Source organism: Siphateles boraxobius, unplaced genomic scaffold, assembly GCF_051911475.1.
Source record: "Siphateles boraxobius isolate OS27281-9 unplaced genomic scaffold, OSU_SipBor_1 41, whole genome shotgun sequence".
NCBI classification, from domain to species: domain Eukaryota; kingdom Metazoa; phylum Chordata; class Actinopteri; order Cypriniformes; family Leuciscidae; genus Siphateles; species Siphateles boraxobius.
Window position 1 is genome coordinate 4,103,133 of NW_027509042.1, and position 17,703 is coordinate 4,120,835.

The 17,703-nt window shown below is 43.6% G+C and overlaps 1 protein-coding gene across 7 annotated transcripts in view; it reads left to right on the forward strand.

Annotated features, from left to right (window-relative positions):
* Positions 1–17,703, forward strand: part of ptprt (protein tyrosine phosphatase receptor type T) — a 316,287-nt gene that overhangs the window by 121,695 nt on the left and 176,889 nt on the right. For all 7 annotated transcript variants that reach the window (XM_077197876.1, XM_077197874.1, XM_077197875.1 and 4 more), the window contains exon 7: positions 6,220–6,513. In XM_077197876.1, coding sequence (XP_077053991.1) covers positions 6,220–6,513 — 294 coding nt within the window. The remainder of the gene's footprint in view (positions 1–6,219; positions 6,514–17,703) is intronic.

Sequence of the window (17,703 nt, forward strand, 5' to 3'; positions counted from 1 at the left end):
ATAACACCTACCGTAGGTGCAACACGCATTTGAAAAAGCGAGGCTCTGGAGAGCACAATTAATTTGAATGCAAAATAAAATTTCACTGCTAGATGGAAGAAATTCTTAGCCAATGTCCCTTTAAAACCATTTTAAAAAGTTTGTTTTTTTAGGCCCCCATAACGCCGTTTTCATGTACATGAACGGCCAAAATGCATAATATGTTTTCCGTTTGAAGTTGAAAACTGTGTAGTGTAAATGACCCCTCAATGAAGAAGTTATTTCAAGATAGTGTTCAAGTCTAGAAAGTCTTTTTATGCATATTAGAGTATTGCATCTTTAGCTTCGCATCATTCTTATCTCAAGGTCCCAAAACATGCTCTATGCAAATATGCAATTGCATCAACACAATTCTTTATCAAATTTTATTGAAAATGAATGTAAATTGTCTTCTGCAGTCAGTTTTGTATTTCAGGTCTGTGTTTGCATACGTTTCAGGCCTTCTGAGTCTCCATTTCGGCCTCTGAAGGCAGTGGACAATAAGGCAGCTCACTAGGGTTTGGAACAGAGATTTTGTGTGTGTGTGTGTGTGTGTGCAAGTGTGATTTACGTCTCACTGAGTCCAGGGATGTTTTTAGAGCTGAATTTTGAATTTTATGCACAGGTGTCCTCAGCATGCCGCATTTGAACAGCGCCGGGTTTGTGAATTCAGTCTAGCGAAAGACGCCTCCTCCCTTATTTTCACTCTCTCCCTCTCTTGTCATCCGTTCCCCGTGCATTGCTTTTATTTGTCCAGACCTGAATGTACTTCTTCAGAAAGAGGGTTTGAAGAGCCTTCACTCACCTCACGCTGTTCTTACTGCGCTTGTATGTTTACAGCGTTCCTCCTCTGTATTTCCCTTGTTCCCTGCTCTTCCACAATGCTCAATATGGTGCTTTGATTAAAGCATTCTGCAAGGGCATTCAACAGAAACCGTTCTAACACCAATGCACAACTAAAAAAAAAAAAATAAAAAAATAGAAGGGAATTCGTTTTTAGATGGAAGGAAGAAAAAAGGGGAAATGTAGTTCCTCGCTCTGACAAAGACAATCAAAGCTCCAAAGAGATACTGCATCAAGGGATAAGGGTCAGGTCAAAGGCACACACAGCATCTCTCGTCTGGTTCCCCTGAGCCATTCTTCCGAGGTTTGATCCAAACAATAAAGTGAATGAGACGAAACAACTGTCTAAGTCACTCAGAAGTGTTTCCCATGAGACTGCAGGTATGGAGGATGGAGGATATTTGTGGGTGCTGCTGAGGTCTGATGTATAGGTGTGCAGAGAGCTTGCTAGTCCTATTGAAAGTTTTGCGAGGTTTTTTGGGCATAATGTCATGCAATTCTTTTATAAATGAAACCGGATGTTCCTGGTTGTACAAAAAAGTACAAAAGTGTTTTTCAATGATAAAAGCAACAATTCATCTTATGTGGAAGAGCCTGAGATGATGCTAAATTGAGGTTTACGGTTTCTGTGTGTTTGTGTTATAGAGATGGTTGATATAACTGACGAAAGGAGAAAAAAAAGCTTTTGTTTTAATAAATTAACAATTTTATTCAGCTAGGATGCATTAATTTGATCAAAAGTGACAGTAAAACAAATGATTTTTATTTCAAATAATTGCTGTTCTTTTTAACTTTCTGTGAACTTTGAAATCTCAGCACAGCTGTTTTCAACATTGATAATAATCAGAAATGTTTCTTGATCAGCAAATCAGCATATTAGAATGATTTCTGAAGGATCATGTGACACTGAAGACTGGAGTAATGATGCTGAAAATTCAGCTTTGATCACAGGAATAAATTACATTTTAAAATATATTCAAAGAGTTATTTAAAATTGTATACTAATTAAATACTGTTTCACAATATTTCAGTTTGTTCTGCATTTCCGATAAAAAATATTAACCATATATGGTTTTTGCACCAATGAATTGTTCACAATAAGACCAGGAATATGTATAATTTCATTGTCACATTGCCAACAAAACACCTGCGCATACACGCGTAGGCATCATTTTATGCATCAGTTGAAATGTGGATATGAAGAAACACTGTACCTATATAGGTTAAAGATCATATGTTAAAACTTTCTCATACTGTGGCCATATTCTCAATCTATTTCTTGGCTCTTGGTTTCTGTTGAATTGGTTGTTCCGACAGGTGAAAAACCAGATTGCAATTATTGTTGTTTCACAGCTACAAATTCCCATTTGACGGTGGAGCTCATCTCTCTCTCCCCCAGCTCCGCTATCAGACAGACCCCGTGGGCTTTGATCAGATAGCGGGGTGGGATTTCTGGAGATTTCTTGCAAATCCAGCTGGTTTTAAAACCTCCCTGCGGACACCAGGTGATAAAGGATAAAATTACAGGGGTGTTCGGCCACATGGACACAAACACACCTGCACGGGGGCTTCGAGCCGACTCCAATAACCCCATTGCTGCTTATATTCATGAACGTATGGCAAAGTATGAGTGGAAATGGGAATGAACTTTACGTATAAAGGGAATTTGATAAGAAAAGATGTGAAAGAGTGTTTAGGATTGTGCTCTCTCACGCACATGAACTTCTACACTTGAAATAGTAAATAGTGTGTGCAGGAAACCTCTTATGTCTGTAGGAAATGGGTTTTCCTGGAGTGAAAGGGACCCCTGGTGAATGGGTAATGCTCCTTTTGTTATTTGTATCCATACTGTGTGGCAGTGTGTGTCTAGTCTGTCTGAGCTTAGCATATTTCCTTAGTTATTCTCATCTTGCGTGAATCATACTATTTGAGAGAATTTACTGACATCAGAACTAGAGAATTTAAAAAGTAGCTAAAATTTACTGAACTGAAGCCTTTGTGTCATTCGTATATTTGCTTTTTTTTCCTGCCAAAGTATTTATATACAAGCACTCCCTCTCTACCTTTTTGCACTTTCAATTATTAGTTGCTGTTTGTCATGATACTAAAATATCTTAAATCTTTGTCAAAACTGTTGCTTCCTATAAGCAATATGTGACCTGAATGTCACTACAAAGTATGTAACAGACATCAAATGTTTTAACATTCCCATATTTAATATCTGTTGATCTCTCCAGCCACAAACCACTGTGCTAATCAACAACCACATTATATATACACATCATCAGGGCTGGAAGCTCAAAATAGTTTGTCAGTCATCCAGAGCACAATAACACTCAGCCAATCATCAACAAGCAATCATCAAGATTCAGCCAGTCATCAACAGCATCCAAACCTCATTTCAATCCAGCTGCAATCATAAATGTGCAATCCAAAAACACTCCACTAATCGCCGAGTTTATCAACTGCAGGACCATAAATGCCCACGCCAGGACAATGTGCTGACATAAAGACTGCTGAAAGTGCATTAAACAATGGAAGTTTATTAATGGTTTGAACAAAGGCACTATTTCAAAATTGCAATTTAGACGTGACAGCTACCTTGATGAACAACATGATGGAGTTCATTCATATGATAAATAAGTCATTGTCCATGAGCAATATCTCATTTCACACTTAAGTGTTGAAGATATGTTTTGCAGTCATTATTACTGGGGCTTACTAAAGCAAATTATAGCTTATTGTTAGCTTAGGGATTTTGAACCATATGCTTAAAACACCTCTGCTTCAGTATATTAGTCTTCTAAGATAATAAAATGGGCTAAATAATAAATTAATAGATTTACATTAAATTAGTCTTTAAAACCAGAATATCATAGAGACTTTGGGTGGACAGTTTCTGCAGAAAAATGTAAAGTACAACGTTTTTCTCGTTTCTTGTCTTTTTTTGTGGTAATCTCTGTTTACCATTTATTATTCCACCTTCCTTCCTGTTATCGTTTTTATTTTCTCCCACCTTCATTTTCATTTCAAGCACTAAACGCTCTTAAGCTTCAGAGGTTGACGGGTCACGTCTAAACTCTCTTCTCCGAGTCAGAGCGTATCCTTTCCGGGCAGCTGAGGGAGTCAGTGGTTATCAGCTGTGGGTAAATGGGCTTTGGTAATCTGGCTCAGTTGATTACATGGCACAGTAGAGACAGCAGCCTCTCATTAGAGTGGGCCTGGGTGGCTCTTCCATGCTCGGATGAACCCTTCATGCACTGCTACTCACCTCTAACCCTGGATTAGTGTCTGTCTGCCCCTCTCCTGCTGAGAGAGAGTGCCAAGAAGACGATTAGAAGATGGAAGCCAGGAACTGAGAAATAAAAAATAATCAAATCACATAAATGAATTTTTCTTTTTTTTTCTTTTCTTTTTTTTCTTTTTACATCAGGGACATATAATATGAATTTGGAAACAATATTGTTTGAACTAATTGAATTGTTACATTTTATGAATAAAATGTTAGTTTTGGTGGCTGGCTGTTTGTCAGGTCATTACTAAGGTGTTCTAAGAGGTTGCCAGGGCATCACTTTGTGGTTGCTAGGATTCTTTTATTTACTTGAAATAAACAAGCCTGTAAAAGAAAGGAAGGAATGAATGAAGGAAAAGGGAGAAAGAAAGAAAAAGGAAGGAAGATAAAATTACAGAATGAAAGAAGAAAAGGGAGAAATTAAGAGAGAAAGGAAGAAAAAGGGAGACGGGGAGAAAGGAAGAAGAAAGGAAGGAAAATGCAAGAAAAGGGGAAAATGATTGAAGAAAAAATGGAGAAAGTTAAGAAGAAAGAAAGGGGGAGAAAGGAAAGATGGAAGGTTAAAAATGGAGAATGGAAGGAAGAAAAAAGTGAGAATGGAGGAAGGAAATGGAGTAAGGAAGGAAAGAATAAAGAAAACAAGAACACAAGGAAAAAAAGAGGTAAGGAAGAAGGGAAAGAAACAAGAGAAATGAGGAAGGAAGGAGAAAAAGGGAGACATGAACAAAAAAGAAGAAAAGAAGAAATTAAGGATGAATGAAAGAAACATGGAGAAAAGAAATGAACGAGTGAAGAAAAAATGATAAAATAACTTAAAGGAAGAAATGAAGAAAAGAGAGAAAGCAAAGAAGGAAAGTTAATAGGAGAAAGGAAAGGATTAAATGAAGGAAAAGGAGAAAAGAAAAGAAGAAATGAAGAAAAAAGAGACAGAAAGGAAGAAATGTATGAAGGAAGAAGGGATAAGGAAAGTATCCTAAAAGGAGGACAACAAAAAGTGGAAGGAAGGTATAGAGTAAGAAAGGAGGAAGGAAACTAGGAGGAGGAAGGAAGGAAAGATGAAGGAAGAAATCAAGAGCATAAGGAAGTAATGAAGAAGTCAAAGCAGGAAGGAAGGAATGAATGAAGGAAGGAGGCAAGAAACAAAGAAGTATTGTTTACCTTTCACAGGTTTGAGGGTAAATCTGAGGTGCTCAACGGCAGAGAGAGAAAGAAAGGAAGAGACGGGCAGAGACAGGAAGTTAATGCAGTGCAAGCCATAAGCTGTCTCCAGTGGATTTAATGTGAGTGGGTTAGAAGCGATGGAGAGAGAAAAGAAGAGAGAGAGCTTAGCTAAGTGTTTAGGGAAAAGCTATAGCCCACCTTCTCAACTGGGATTCCAGGAAACGTTTCATTCCATTTATTCTAACAATTCTGCCGGCCAAGCAAGTCTGTGTGATATCCCTTAATGAGCTCCAAAGCTTCGGCCGCACGCTTCACTGTAATTCCTGCCTTCATTTTCCTCTCACCATTTTGCACTACAAAAGCAAATGAAATGATGGCTGAATACAGTGTAATAGTGAAGTGGAATTACTTCCTACAGCCCTTAATTGCTCTTTCAACAACTTTTTATATTTGCTGAAAAATGATTGGCCGAGATGGCTCATGAAAATTAGTGCAGTCACGTTATGTCTTTAAATATGGATTTGTTCATATACTAAAGCTGCTTGGTAGTGCTCATAATAGCTTGCATTAGATTGCAAACATTTTGTGTGCTATTGATGAAGAATAATCAAAAATACTGATAAAATATGGATTATAGATCGAATGCACATCTTTTGCTCTTCATTCTGTTGCACTAGTGCTAAAAAGCTTTCGATGCAAAGCGCAAAAAAAAAAGAGAGAATCAATCAAATTTCAATAATTTTCCTTAATTTGTAAGTAGGACCTTCCCAGAAGAACGTGAAGGTTGCATAATTATAACATGGCAAAAAAGACTTGTCATTCTATGATGCTGATGTATGAAAGTTGGTTGTGTGGTGATAATTAAAGATCACCTGATGTAAACGTTCTTTCTTCTTCTTCTTCAGCGCCCCCCACACCTATTGCTCCTCCTGAGCTTCTTGCAGTTGGCGCCACCTACTTGTGGATCAAACCAAACGCCAACTCCATAATCGGCGATGGCCCCATCATCCTGAAAGAGGTGGAGTACCGCACCACCACTGGGAACTGGGCCGAGACTCACGTCGTGGATGCGCCGACTTACAAGCTCTGGCATTTGGACCCAGATGTGGAGTATGAGATTAAAGTTCTTCTGACCCGACCTGGGGAGGGTGGCACTGGGCCACCGGGACCGCCCCTCATCACTCGGACCAAATGTGCTGGTAAGTGTGTGTATACTGTACACAATACGATTAAATGACCAATGTTTGGAGAGTTTAGCAGTAACATACTTGTTTCTGGTTGTTGCACTTCAATGTTTCTCCCATTCTACAAAGGAAACTCAGTTACTACAATAAAGTGCCCATTCTGTTTGTTTCATTTCAATTTCATTGAGTTTTGTTGAATTTTAACAAGCCTTTATTTAGAAATTAATTTACATAACATGAAAGAACATAACTCAAAAAACAATACGCACAGCTAGTATGTTCAAGTTAGTGTTGATTTTAAATGCCTGTATATACCAATATTCGTATAATACACTGCCATTCAAAGGTTTGAGGTCGGTAAGATATTTTATTTTTTGAAGAAAAATTAATACTTTTATTCAGCAAAGATGCATTAAATTGAGCAAAAGTGACTGTAATACATTTATAATGTCACAAAATATTTTTATTTTAAATAAATGCTGTTCATTTGAACTTTCCTTTCATCAAAGAATCCTGTAGAATTGTTTTATCATTGTTTCCACACAAATGTTAAGCAGCACAACTGTTTTTTTTTTAAACATTGATAATACTAAGAATGTTTTTTTTTTGAGCAGCAAATCAGCATATAGAATGATTTCTGATGGATCATGTGACACTGAAGCCTGGAGTAATGGCAGAGTGAGTGAATAGGCCGCACTTAAGTACCCTTTATCAGTCAGTACTAGATACCTACAAAGAAAAAATAGAAAAGGGACAAAATGAGAGCATATTATTGTCTAGTTTCTTGATGAGATATAGGGAGAGACTGGGATGATTTGATATGATTTATGAGGGGGTGAAGGTGTTAGTTGTAATGATAATTGACATTGTTACATTTCCACTGCAGAATGATGGAAGGGAGCTGGAGAGAAGACAAAGGCTGTAGGTGGGAACAATTTTCGGGTGTAATTATAAACGCAGTAGGGTGGCATGTGGAGCGGCGCTTAAATAGACAGATACACTCTTGATCTGATAAAGTGACAGGTAATGAGATGATGGGAGCAGATGAGAGAGCCCTAGGAAGTAGGGAAGTCTGTGATCCAGGTGAAGGAAGTCACTGTGTGTGTGAGTGTGAGATCCAGGTGAGGGTTATGTGATGAAGGAGCTGGATTGTTATTGATGACACAGTGGGGGGAGATTCAGAGAGACTCCTCTCTCTCCTCTCACACTCCCTCATTCTCTTTTCCTCTACCTTACTTCTTCAGATGCTTTCATTCTTTGACATGATCATGCATACATGTATGTGCATGTGCGGGTGCTCAAACATTGTCTTTCATAAATTCAGCCTGAAACATCCTGATGGACATCCGGAGGCAGAGACAGGGTTGTGCAGCATTCAGAATTGAATAGAGAATGCGTTTAGATTCCTAGTCAAAGAAAAGCAAACTTTGTTGAGACAAAGTTTAGATAGATGGATGGATGCATGTAGAAATTAGCTTTTATGGACCAAGGTGGAACAACAGTTAATTTCCCAGCACTAGTACGTTAGTACATTCCTCTTTCTGTTATTCCAATACAAATTTAAATTGAACATGAATTGAAAGTGAGGCAGTTATTCAATTCTGAATTTTTGCACAACTCTGTTCCTTACAAATTTGGCCTCTGTATTTTTATTAACATATTAACATGTGAAATTTAACTTGAAAATGTCGAAATTTGATTTGGATAACCCAAAAGTCAAAAAAGTAGTGATAAATCCCAGTTCTGGTGTGATGTGCACTGCACTTCTGGTTGTATTGAAGCAAAAAAAATATGCACATGTCGTAAAGGTGAAGGTGTGTTGAAGACAGAATTTTCACCATCCCTGTTCTGTTCTTTTTTTATTGTTCTAGAGTATTTGCCCATGAATATGTGTGCTTGTTTCAGATTTTTACTTGTCCAGGTGAGACTGTTCTGCATAATCAGTGCGTTCATGCCAGCTCACCGCAGGTAGCCGTCTATTAAATATATACACACACTCGCACACATATTTGATCCAATGAAGTTGCTTCCAGCCGACAGCACTGATCTTCCTTGTCCTTCCAATTCAATTTTTCTCCTCCGCTCTGCAGCACAGGAGCTCTATTGGTATGCTAATACAGTCGCACAGAAGTGTGTCCTCTTTAAAATACACCAGCAGACTGGAGGGTGTCATTGTATGCGTACAGAAACACACACGCATACATCTTGCATTTCTGTTTCAATATTTACTCAGAAATACAAGGATAGTATTGCATGTAAACAATACAGATGCTATACTTAGTGCAGGGATTTGTACAACCCTCTAACCCTGTAACAAGAATCAGAACTTAGCAACCACATAACAATGACCTGGCAACCATTTACAACACCTTAGCAACCGCATAGCAAAGTATTAAATTTTCTCTCTAATTTTCCTGTTTTTTTGTTTGTTTTAGGGCTGCCCCCTAATAGTCGACTAAACGTTAGAGATGGCGAGTCAGCATTTTCTACTTCATCTTTGCAGCTGACACTGACTCAGAACACATTAGTTTATTAATAAATAATTAAAATGTCTCCTTGCAATTTTTTTCCGACACATTAATAATCATTACTTTTGCCGGTGCTTTGCGGCTAGCTTTATGTGCGCGCCAGAGCACTATATATATATTAAGGGCTCATTATGTTTCCCTCTAGTATATATTTAAGTAATTAAATTAATATAAATATGCGATTAGTCAACTAATGGCTGAAATGAACGACATCTAGTCGACTAGAAACATCTTTAGTCTGGGGCAGCTCTAGTATGTTTACACCTGTTATTTTACAAGCCATGTCCACACTTTATATTGTACAAGACCTACAAATATAAACCCCAGGACACATAATGTTTGTATTTTACCTTCATACATTTTCTGTAATGGAACAAAAGCACTATTGTCCCCGGTGACACGCTGCCCTTGAGATTCAAGCTACAGCCTATCTAATGAGCTGGAAGCCAGGCATCTAACTCACACGATTCTGACTCTTGCCCTCAGCACAATGAGCTCTTCAACTTTTGGTGTATAAGGGTCCAATTGGCATTCAGGTACCACAAAAAAAACCTCTATGGCTTTATCAAATATTCACACTGTCTAAAATTGCTGATATTGCAGGAGAGTTTGAGGGATAATAAGAGAGAGGGGTCAAAGAACGCAATGATAAGGCTGATTGCAGCACCTATCAAAGCCTCATGAGCCACGTTTGTGTGTGGAGATCAATGTGAAATCCACTGTCAGCTTTCATCGCATCAGGCAGGGAGGCATTTTAGGAGTGAGAGGACAGGACAGACAGAGGGATTGGAGAGAGGTGAAGCGTGTCGGAAAGAACATGTGTTTATGAAGTGACGGCACTGTCTACCTGTCACACACGCATGCGCACACACACAGCGGTGTACATCTGTCACACAGCACTGATTAGAGCAGACAGGTGTGGAGGTGTTGGATAGGTGAGGCCTGCTTGAGTGTGTGTGTGTGTGTGTGTGTGTGTGTGTGTGTGTGTGTGTGTGTGTGTGTGTGTGTGTGTGTGTGTGTGTGTGTGTGTGTGTGTGTGTGTGTGTGTGTGTTTGTGTGTGTGTGTGTGTGTGCTTCGGGAAAATTAATGTGTCATGACAAAGGATGGACACACACTCTTCAGGGCTGTTGTTCTTGCTACTGGACATGCTTCAGTTATTATTACCCATGAGTCAATGCAGGGTGTCAAACTTTGACACAAAGCTATAGAATTTGTTTTTTAAGTGTCTGTGTTACAGTGTAATTATACATGTAAGTACTGAGTAATAATAATTAACTAAATGTACTTAGGATTAGGGTGTGGTTAAATTTAGTTGCATGTAAGTATACAAAATTTACAGTAATTACTATAGTAACTACATATAACAGGTGTAACTGCTAAAAATGCTAAAAAGTATCATTGTCATCACAGGAATACATTGCTTTTAAAACATATTCAAATGGAAAATGGTTATTTTAAATTGTTATAATATTTCCCAAAATTATTGAATAGATAGGTTATCCATGCAGTATACCAGATTTATGCCTAGTTATCCTAACCTCTCAAGTAGGCCATGATCAAAGAAAGGCACCCAATATCCATCTGATATTGACTCAGTAATATTAATATTGTTCGACTCAGTGAAGGAAGTCTTGGATAAGATGAAAATACTGTTGACAGTTGAGATCTATTACAATAACTTTCCTGCAGTTCAGCCTCTCATCTACAGCACTGCTGTAGGCTAATCCTTCGGGATATATCTGCAGTTTCACAGACTTACTAGCAGGATTCATACGGAAAGATAAATAAACTGCTCTTTCTTTCCTTTTGCTTTTCTTTCCTTCTGACCTTTCATGTTGTCTTTTTGTTTATCCATTTAATTTATTCATTAATTTAGTCTTCTTTCCCTCCTTCTTCCTTCCATTCTTCCTTCCTTCCTTCCTTCCCACCCCTGCTTTCTTTATACCGCTCTACATCTTCCCCTCTACCTTTTTGTTTTTGTCCTGCTCTATTAGTCTCTATGACACAGACATATTCAGGTCTAAAGATCTCTCATCAATTCATTCTTTCTCCTCTCTTCCATCCAGAACAAATGATGGATAGACTGTAGTCCTCTGCTTGACTCTCCAGCAAAGTGGATTTATTTGAATATATTCCACATCACTCACGATAAATCCTCATCCTCTGCAGGGGTAGGAAGATGGAGGTGATAATGTGTGTGTTCTTAATTGCTGAATATCCATTGAAGTGACTGTGCTGCTCTTAATATTTAATATAGCAATTTAAAAAAAAAAAAAAAAGCTCTCGGTGGCAATATTTCATCTTTTTATCCCCTCGCTATAAATTCTACGCTGAGATCTTAAAGCAAATTTATTCTACCTGTAGACGGTCCTTCATCATCATTTCCTGCTTTTCGTGGAAAAGCAGGATACACACACAGGCACACACACACACACACACACAGACACACACACACACACACACACACACACACACACACACACACACACACACACACACACACACACACACACACACACACACACACAACCACACACAACCACACACAACCACACACACACACAACCACACACACACACACACACACACACACACACACACACACACACACACACACACACACACACACACACACACACACACACACACACACACACACCTAAGGTCAATTAACGTGCCCTCTCTAGCCTGAAACCTTGAGATAAAGCCTGTCATAAAGAACCTCTTTGATTTGCTGTGGCCTTTGGGACTATTTTCTTGTTAAATTTATGACATTTTAAAACTCCTCTGCTTTATGAGTTAATTACCAACATATTTCTGAGTTAGAGGGCCTAATGTGTCTTCTGGCTTATGTCCTAACATTATGAACGGATGTGCTCTGAGATACCTGCACTCTGCATTCCATCAGTTAATGATATTAGATATATGCAGAGATTCAGGCAGCTTGACTTGTCCTTTACTGTCTTTAGCACATATCGTATGGAAACAGCATTTTATCAACCCAAGAAAAAAAGGCCTGTGGTGACATTTTCTGCAAATTATATAACGTTTCTTCTTACACATTTCACAAAACTTTCAAAGTGATATGTCTAGTGAGTGGCGATAAAAGTGCATCCAGTTTCACCCGAAACATATAAATGTGAATATGGCAACCGTTGATTATTGTTGCTATCACGGCACATCGGAAATTAAATGTCCGGTGAGTGGCGCTAAAAGGTTAATGCTCTAGCTTGTAAAAAAATAAAAATAAAAATAATCGATAGTGTTTATCAAGAAACCAAGCGTTAGACAAGACACACATATGGAGATAGTTATGTGATGCAAACATCAAAATTTATTATTTTACAAAACATCCACTGTGGTGAAAGAGTTTTGAGGTCATAGTATTGTGTAAGGAATTGCAGCAAAATGATAATCTTTATTTATCGATAATCTGCCCTGTGATTAATAATTTGTGTGAAAAGAAATAAATGTTTATGATGTTTTATGGACACTAAAGACGTTTTCCAAACCATTCTCATCACTTACCCATTCCATTCTGTGCTGAGAATTCTGGTCTGGTGCAGAACAAAACCAAGCTCAAGTGAAAATATAACTGGAACTGTTCCTTAACGTTCTTAGAACCGTTCGGCACGAAAGAGGAAACATGGCTTAGTATTCACTTCTGCTGGAAATTTCAATAAATTCTATGCATTGATCTGTTTTTTGGAATGTAGGTAGAGGCACAATTTCTTAATGAGTCTGTGTTGAATATTTTTTATGTACTTAATTTAAAATTATTCAAATTTTTTACTTTGTGCCAAATATCCAGTTCCCTTTCGTTGTCACTCCGAGTTACGTCGGATGACGACGAATGGGGTTTCACTTAGAACACCTATCGACTTCGAGTATTACAAAACGAGCCAATGGCAAAGAAATGCCATGGGTCTGCGGAATTTGCATAGCGTATCTCCGCCTTACCTCGTGGGTATAAAAGGAGGACGCCAGCAACATGCAGATATGTTTTCGCTTCGGAGCCAAGAATATTTCTTCACTCCACAGTCATCTCTGACTTCGCTCTACGAGACGAGCTTCTCTCTCCGATGTTGGTGTGACGGCGATCTGCAGCGAGCTCACAGTGCCTGCTGATCTGTGCAGTGATCTGCCAATGTGTGTGTGTCTCCCTGTGTGCTTCAACATCGCGGAGTTTTTTTCTCCTCTCTTAAAAGAGCTCGCACGCGGCACGTCTTTTTAAAGACGGCTCGCCCGTGCATTTCTGGTTGCAGCGGACTGGTATGGGACTCTGGGAACGTGATCATCGCGTCATATATAGGTCGAGACTCGGTGAACTCGCAAGAGTGAGAGTCCCCTCATCCACCCCCCGATCTTCGGCTGGTGGCCAGGGTGACCTGAGGGTGTTGGTCTGGAACAAGGCGCCGACTCTGTGTCCGCGACCCCAGCCCCCCTCTTTAATGACGGTGCCCGCTAGCGAACTGATGATTCCACGAGTCTACCCCCCCCCCCCCCCCCCCAAAAAAAAGGGGTGGCCCGTGGGTTTTCATTTGAAGCTACAGAGGATGATGCTGTGTCTTTAGCAGCATCACTAGGTGGGCTTGATTCTTCTGGAAATGACGACTCGTCACAGCTGCCACCCTCTGGTGTGCATACGGTTGTGCCTGAGTCTGATCCGGAGATGACGGCCATGCTTTCCCGGGACGATTGGTTTTTGGGTGAGGCCGCCGACCCGCGTCCACGGCAAACCCCAATATCTTTCCTCCCGGACGTGCATGATGAGATCACGGGTCCGCTCGTTGGTCTCATCCGCCTTTCCTCCCCTCAGGGGCCGCTGCCCATGGGTACACTGGGGTCCCCCCGGTTGAACGCTCTGTTGCCATGCTACTGTGTCCTCAGAGTGCTTCCCGGCGCAATCCTAAGCACCCGTCCAAAGCCTGTAGTTCTTTTCGTCTACACTAATCTGTGGCGAAATCCTATAGTGCCACAGGACAGGCAGCCGCCTCACTGCATCCCATGACCCTTCTGCTGGTCTACCTGACCCAGATGCTCATGGACATGCAGGAGGGCGGGACTGACCCGAGGCTCTTCAGTGAGCTGCGCGCCGCCACCGACCTTGCTCTCCGAGCGACGAAAGTGGCCGTACGCTCTCGGAGTCAGGTGATGTTCACCATTCTGGGGCTGACCGGTCTGAGGTGCACGATGCGGGTGGACCCGTCTGCTCGACACCCCCATCTCCCAAGTCGGCCTCTTCGGCGGTGCGGTTGAGTGCTTCTGCCCTACAGTTCTCAACCGCCCATGAGCAGATTGAGGTTATTCTGCCCGACGGCCCCGCCGTCCGCTCAGATCCCTCAGTCTGCCCACCGCCGAAGGCACCCTCCTACGGTTCCAACCCCGCCCATTCACCCGGGCCTGGCTCTGGAAGACCGTAGCTGGGACGCCACAGCCCTCTCCAGCCCCGCCCCCCGCTAAACGCCGGGTTAGCGGCACTTTTGAGATGGGCTGCTCAGAGATGAGACTCAGTTCTTCCAGGAGTTGGTAGCAGGGCCACTCCTTTCCCCGGTGGAGGGCTGGCGAAGAATCCTTATTCAGAAAGAACTGACTCTCTCGTCTCTGAGCATATAGAGTTCTCGGACGACACAGAGCGCCGCCCACAAGCCGTGCTCTCCTCGTCCCCCTCTGTTCCAGAGGCGGTTGACACGGCGTGCCGTCCACGGACCGCTTCGCCCCTGTCCCCCTCTGTCGCCAGACCCCTGACAGAGCAGGCCCCCGTGGAACGCTGGTCCTTCCCTGGGCTCCTCTGTCAGGGTGCGGTTATGACCTTGCCCCCACACCGGGCCGCTATGCCGTCCACGTCTGGGCCGGTCATTCCGCTTCGCTGCACCACCCGGGGGACGTCTGTGGTTCTTGACGCCGCTGGTACAGTTGGGAGCCTGCCTAGAGCTTCCCTTCTGTTCCGCTGGGTAGCGCGAACCATCGGCTCGGCTTGCGATTCAGTTCGCACGGTCTCCTCCCCGCTTCAGGGGAGTCTGCTCCACTTTGGTCGGTGGCTATGCCCCTATCATGAGAGCGGAGGTTGCTACCCTACTGGCGATGGGTGCGATTGAGACTGTTCCTCCAGCCGAAATGAGGTCCGGGTTTACAGCCCCTACCTCATTGTCCCGGAGAAGTCTGGTGGGTCACGGCCAATCCTGGACCTACGCATCTGAACCGCTCCCTTCACAGGCTGCCGTTCAAGATGCTCCTGGCCAAACGCATTTCTGGATGTGTGCGGCCACAGGATTGGTTTGCAGCGATCGACCTGAAGGACGCCTACTTTTATGTCTTCGTTCTCCTTCGACTCAGACCATACCTACGGTTTGCTGTCAGGGCACGCGCATATCAGTACGCTGTTCTCCCATTCGGGCTAGCCCTGTCTCCTCGCGCCTTCACAGGGGTTGTTGAGGCAGCCCTTGTTCCTCCATGGGAACACAGGGTTCGCATCCTGAACTATCTCGGTGACTGGCTGTCTTAAGCTCACTCCTGAGACCAGGTTTGCGAATACAGGGACCCAGTGCTCCGGCACCTAGCTCGTCTGGGCCTTCGGGTCAACTGGGGAAGGAGTAAACTTTGCCCCGTGCAGAGGATCTCTTTTCTGGGTATGGACTTGGTCGCCTTCTCCACTCAGCCATTGCTGACTTGCCTGAGACTATCAAGCGCAAGAGTGCGGTTCCACTGAAGTTTTTTCAGAGGCTCCTGGGGCATATGGCATCTGCAGCCGCGGTACGTCGCTCAGATTGCTTTATATGAGACCGCTTCAGCTTTGGCTTCGCGACCGAGTCCCGAGGTGGGCATGGCAACACGGCACCCTCCGAGTACCAGTTACTCCGACCTGCCGTCAGTACTCACCCCGTGGTCGAACCTCAGTTTTCTACGGGCCCGAGTGCCCCTGGAACGAGCTTCCCGGCATGTTGTTGTCTCAACAGATGCCTCCATGGGCTGGGGCGCCATGCGCAATGGACATGCTGTCACACTCTCATGTTGAGCAGAAATGCTCCTGAAAAATTCTGTGAGATTTATCACACCCAGGTGTTGAGCAAGGTTGCTCCTGAAGCTCAGTGATTCTCGCATGTAGTGTTGAGCAGTATGGCATGTCTATTGCCTCGAGTTGCTGGCAGTACGCCTTGCCCTGCACCGCTTCCGGGCGTTGCTCTGGGGTCAACACGTACTAGTCCGATCAGACAATACCGCCACAGTAGCGTACATCAACCATCAAGGTGGTCTACGCTCGCGCCGTATGTCGCAACTCGCCCGCCACCTCCTCTTATGGAGTCAGAAGCATCTGAGGTCGCTTCGAGCCATTTTCATTTCGGAGTCCTGAACTGTGCAGCCGACGAGCTCTCACGGCTTCAGCCACTCCCTGGATAATGGCGACTCCATCCCCAGTCGGTTCAGCTGATTTGGGACCAGTTCGGGGACGCGCAGATAGATCTGTTTGCCTCTCACGACTCGACCCATTGCGCCCAGTTTTATTCCCTGACCGAGGGCACGCTCGGCACGGATGCTCTGGCGCACAGCTGGCCGCAGGGCCGCAAGTATGCGTTTCCCCTAGTGAGCCTTCTTGCGCACACCTTGCGCAAGGTCAGGGAGGACGAGGAGCAGGTCATTCTGGTTGCCCCTTACTGGCCCAACCAGACCTGGTTCCCCGAACTAGTACTCCTCGCGACAGCACCTCCCTGGCCGATCCCTCTGAGGAAGAACCTTCTTTCTCAGGGACGGGGCACCCTATGGCACCCTCGTCCCGATCTTTGGAGCCTCCACGTGTGGCTCCTGGATGGGACGAGGCAGGTTTGAGTACCCTACCACCAGCGGTGGTGGCTACCATCACTTCCGCTAGAGCATCGTCCACGAGACACGTCTATGCGTTGAAGTGGAACCTCTTCGTCAACTGGTGCTCTTCTCACCGAGAAGAGCCCCGGAGATGCTCGATCAGCGTTGTGCTTTCCTTCCTTCAACAGGGGTTGGAGCGAAGGCTGTCTCCCTCCACCCTGAAGGTCTATGTTGCCGCCATTGCCGCACATCATGACCTCATTGAAGGTAAGTCGGTGGGGAAGCACGACCTGGTCATCAGGTTCCTGAGAGGAGCGAGGAGACTAAATCCGCCTCGCCTTCTCTCGTTCCGTCTTGGGACCTCTCAGTGGTTCTAACTGCCCTGAAGAATGCTCCCTTTGAGCCCCTGCAATCAGTCGAGCTTAAGTTCCTGTCTATGAAGACAGCGCTCCTGGTTGCACTGGCCTCCATCAAGAGGGTTGGGGACCTGCACGTATTCTCCGTTGACGAAGCGTGCCTGGAATTTGGGCCGGCTTCCTCTCACGTGATCCTGAGACCCCGGCCTGGATACGTGCCCAAGGTTCCTACCACTCCCTTTCGGGACCAGGTGGTGAACCTGCAAGCGCTGCCCTCGGAGGAGGCAGACCCAGCCTTGGCACTTCTCTGTCCAGTACGCGCTCTCCGCGCCTCTGTAGACAGAACGCAGTGTTTCAGGACCTCTGACCAGCTCTTTGTCTGTTATGGTGGGAAGCTGAAGGGAAAGGCTCTCTCCAAGCAAAGGTTGTCTCACTGGATAGTGGACACCATTGCTTTGGCATACCAGCAGCAAGGTCGACCGTGCCCCCTTGGTGTGACTGCCCACTCCACCCGGAGTGT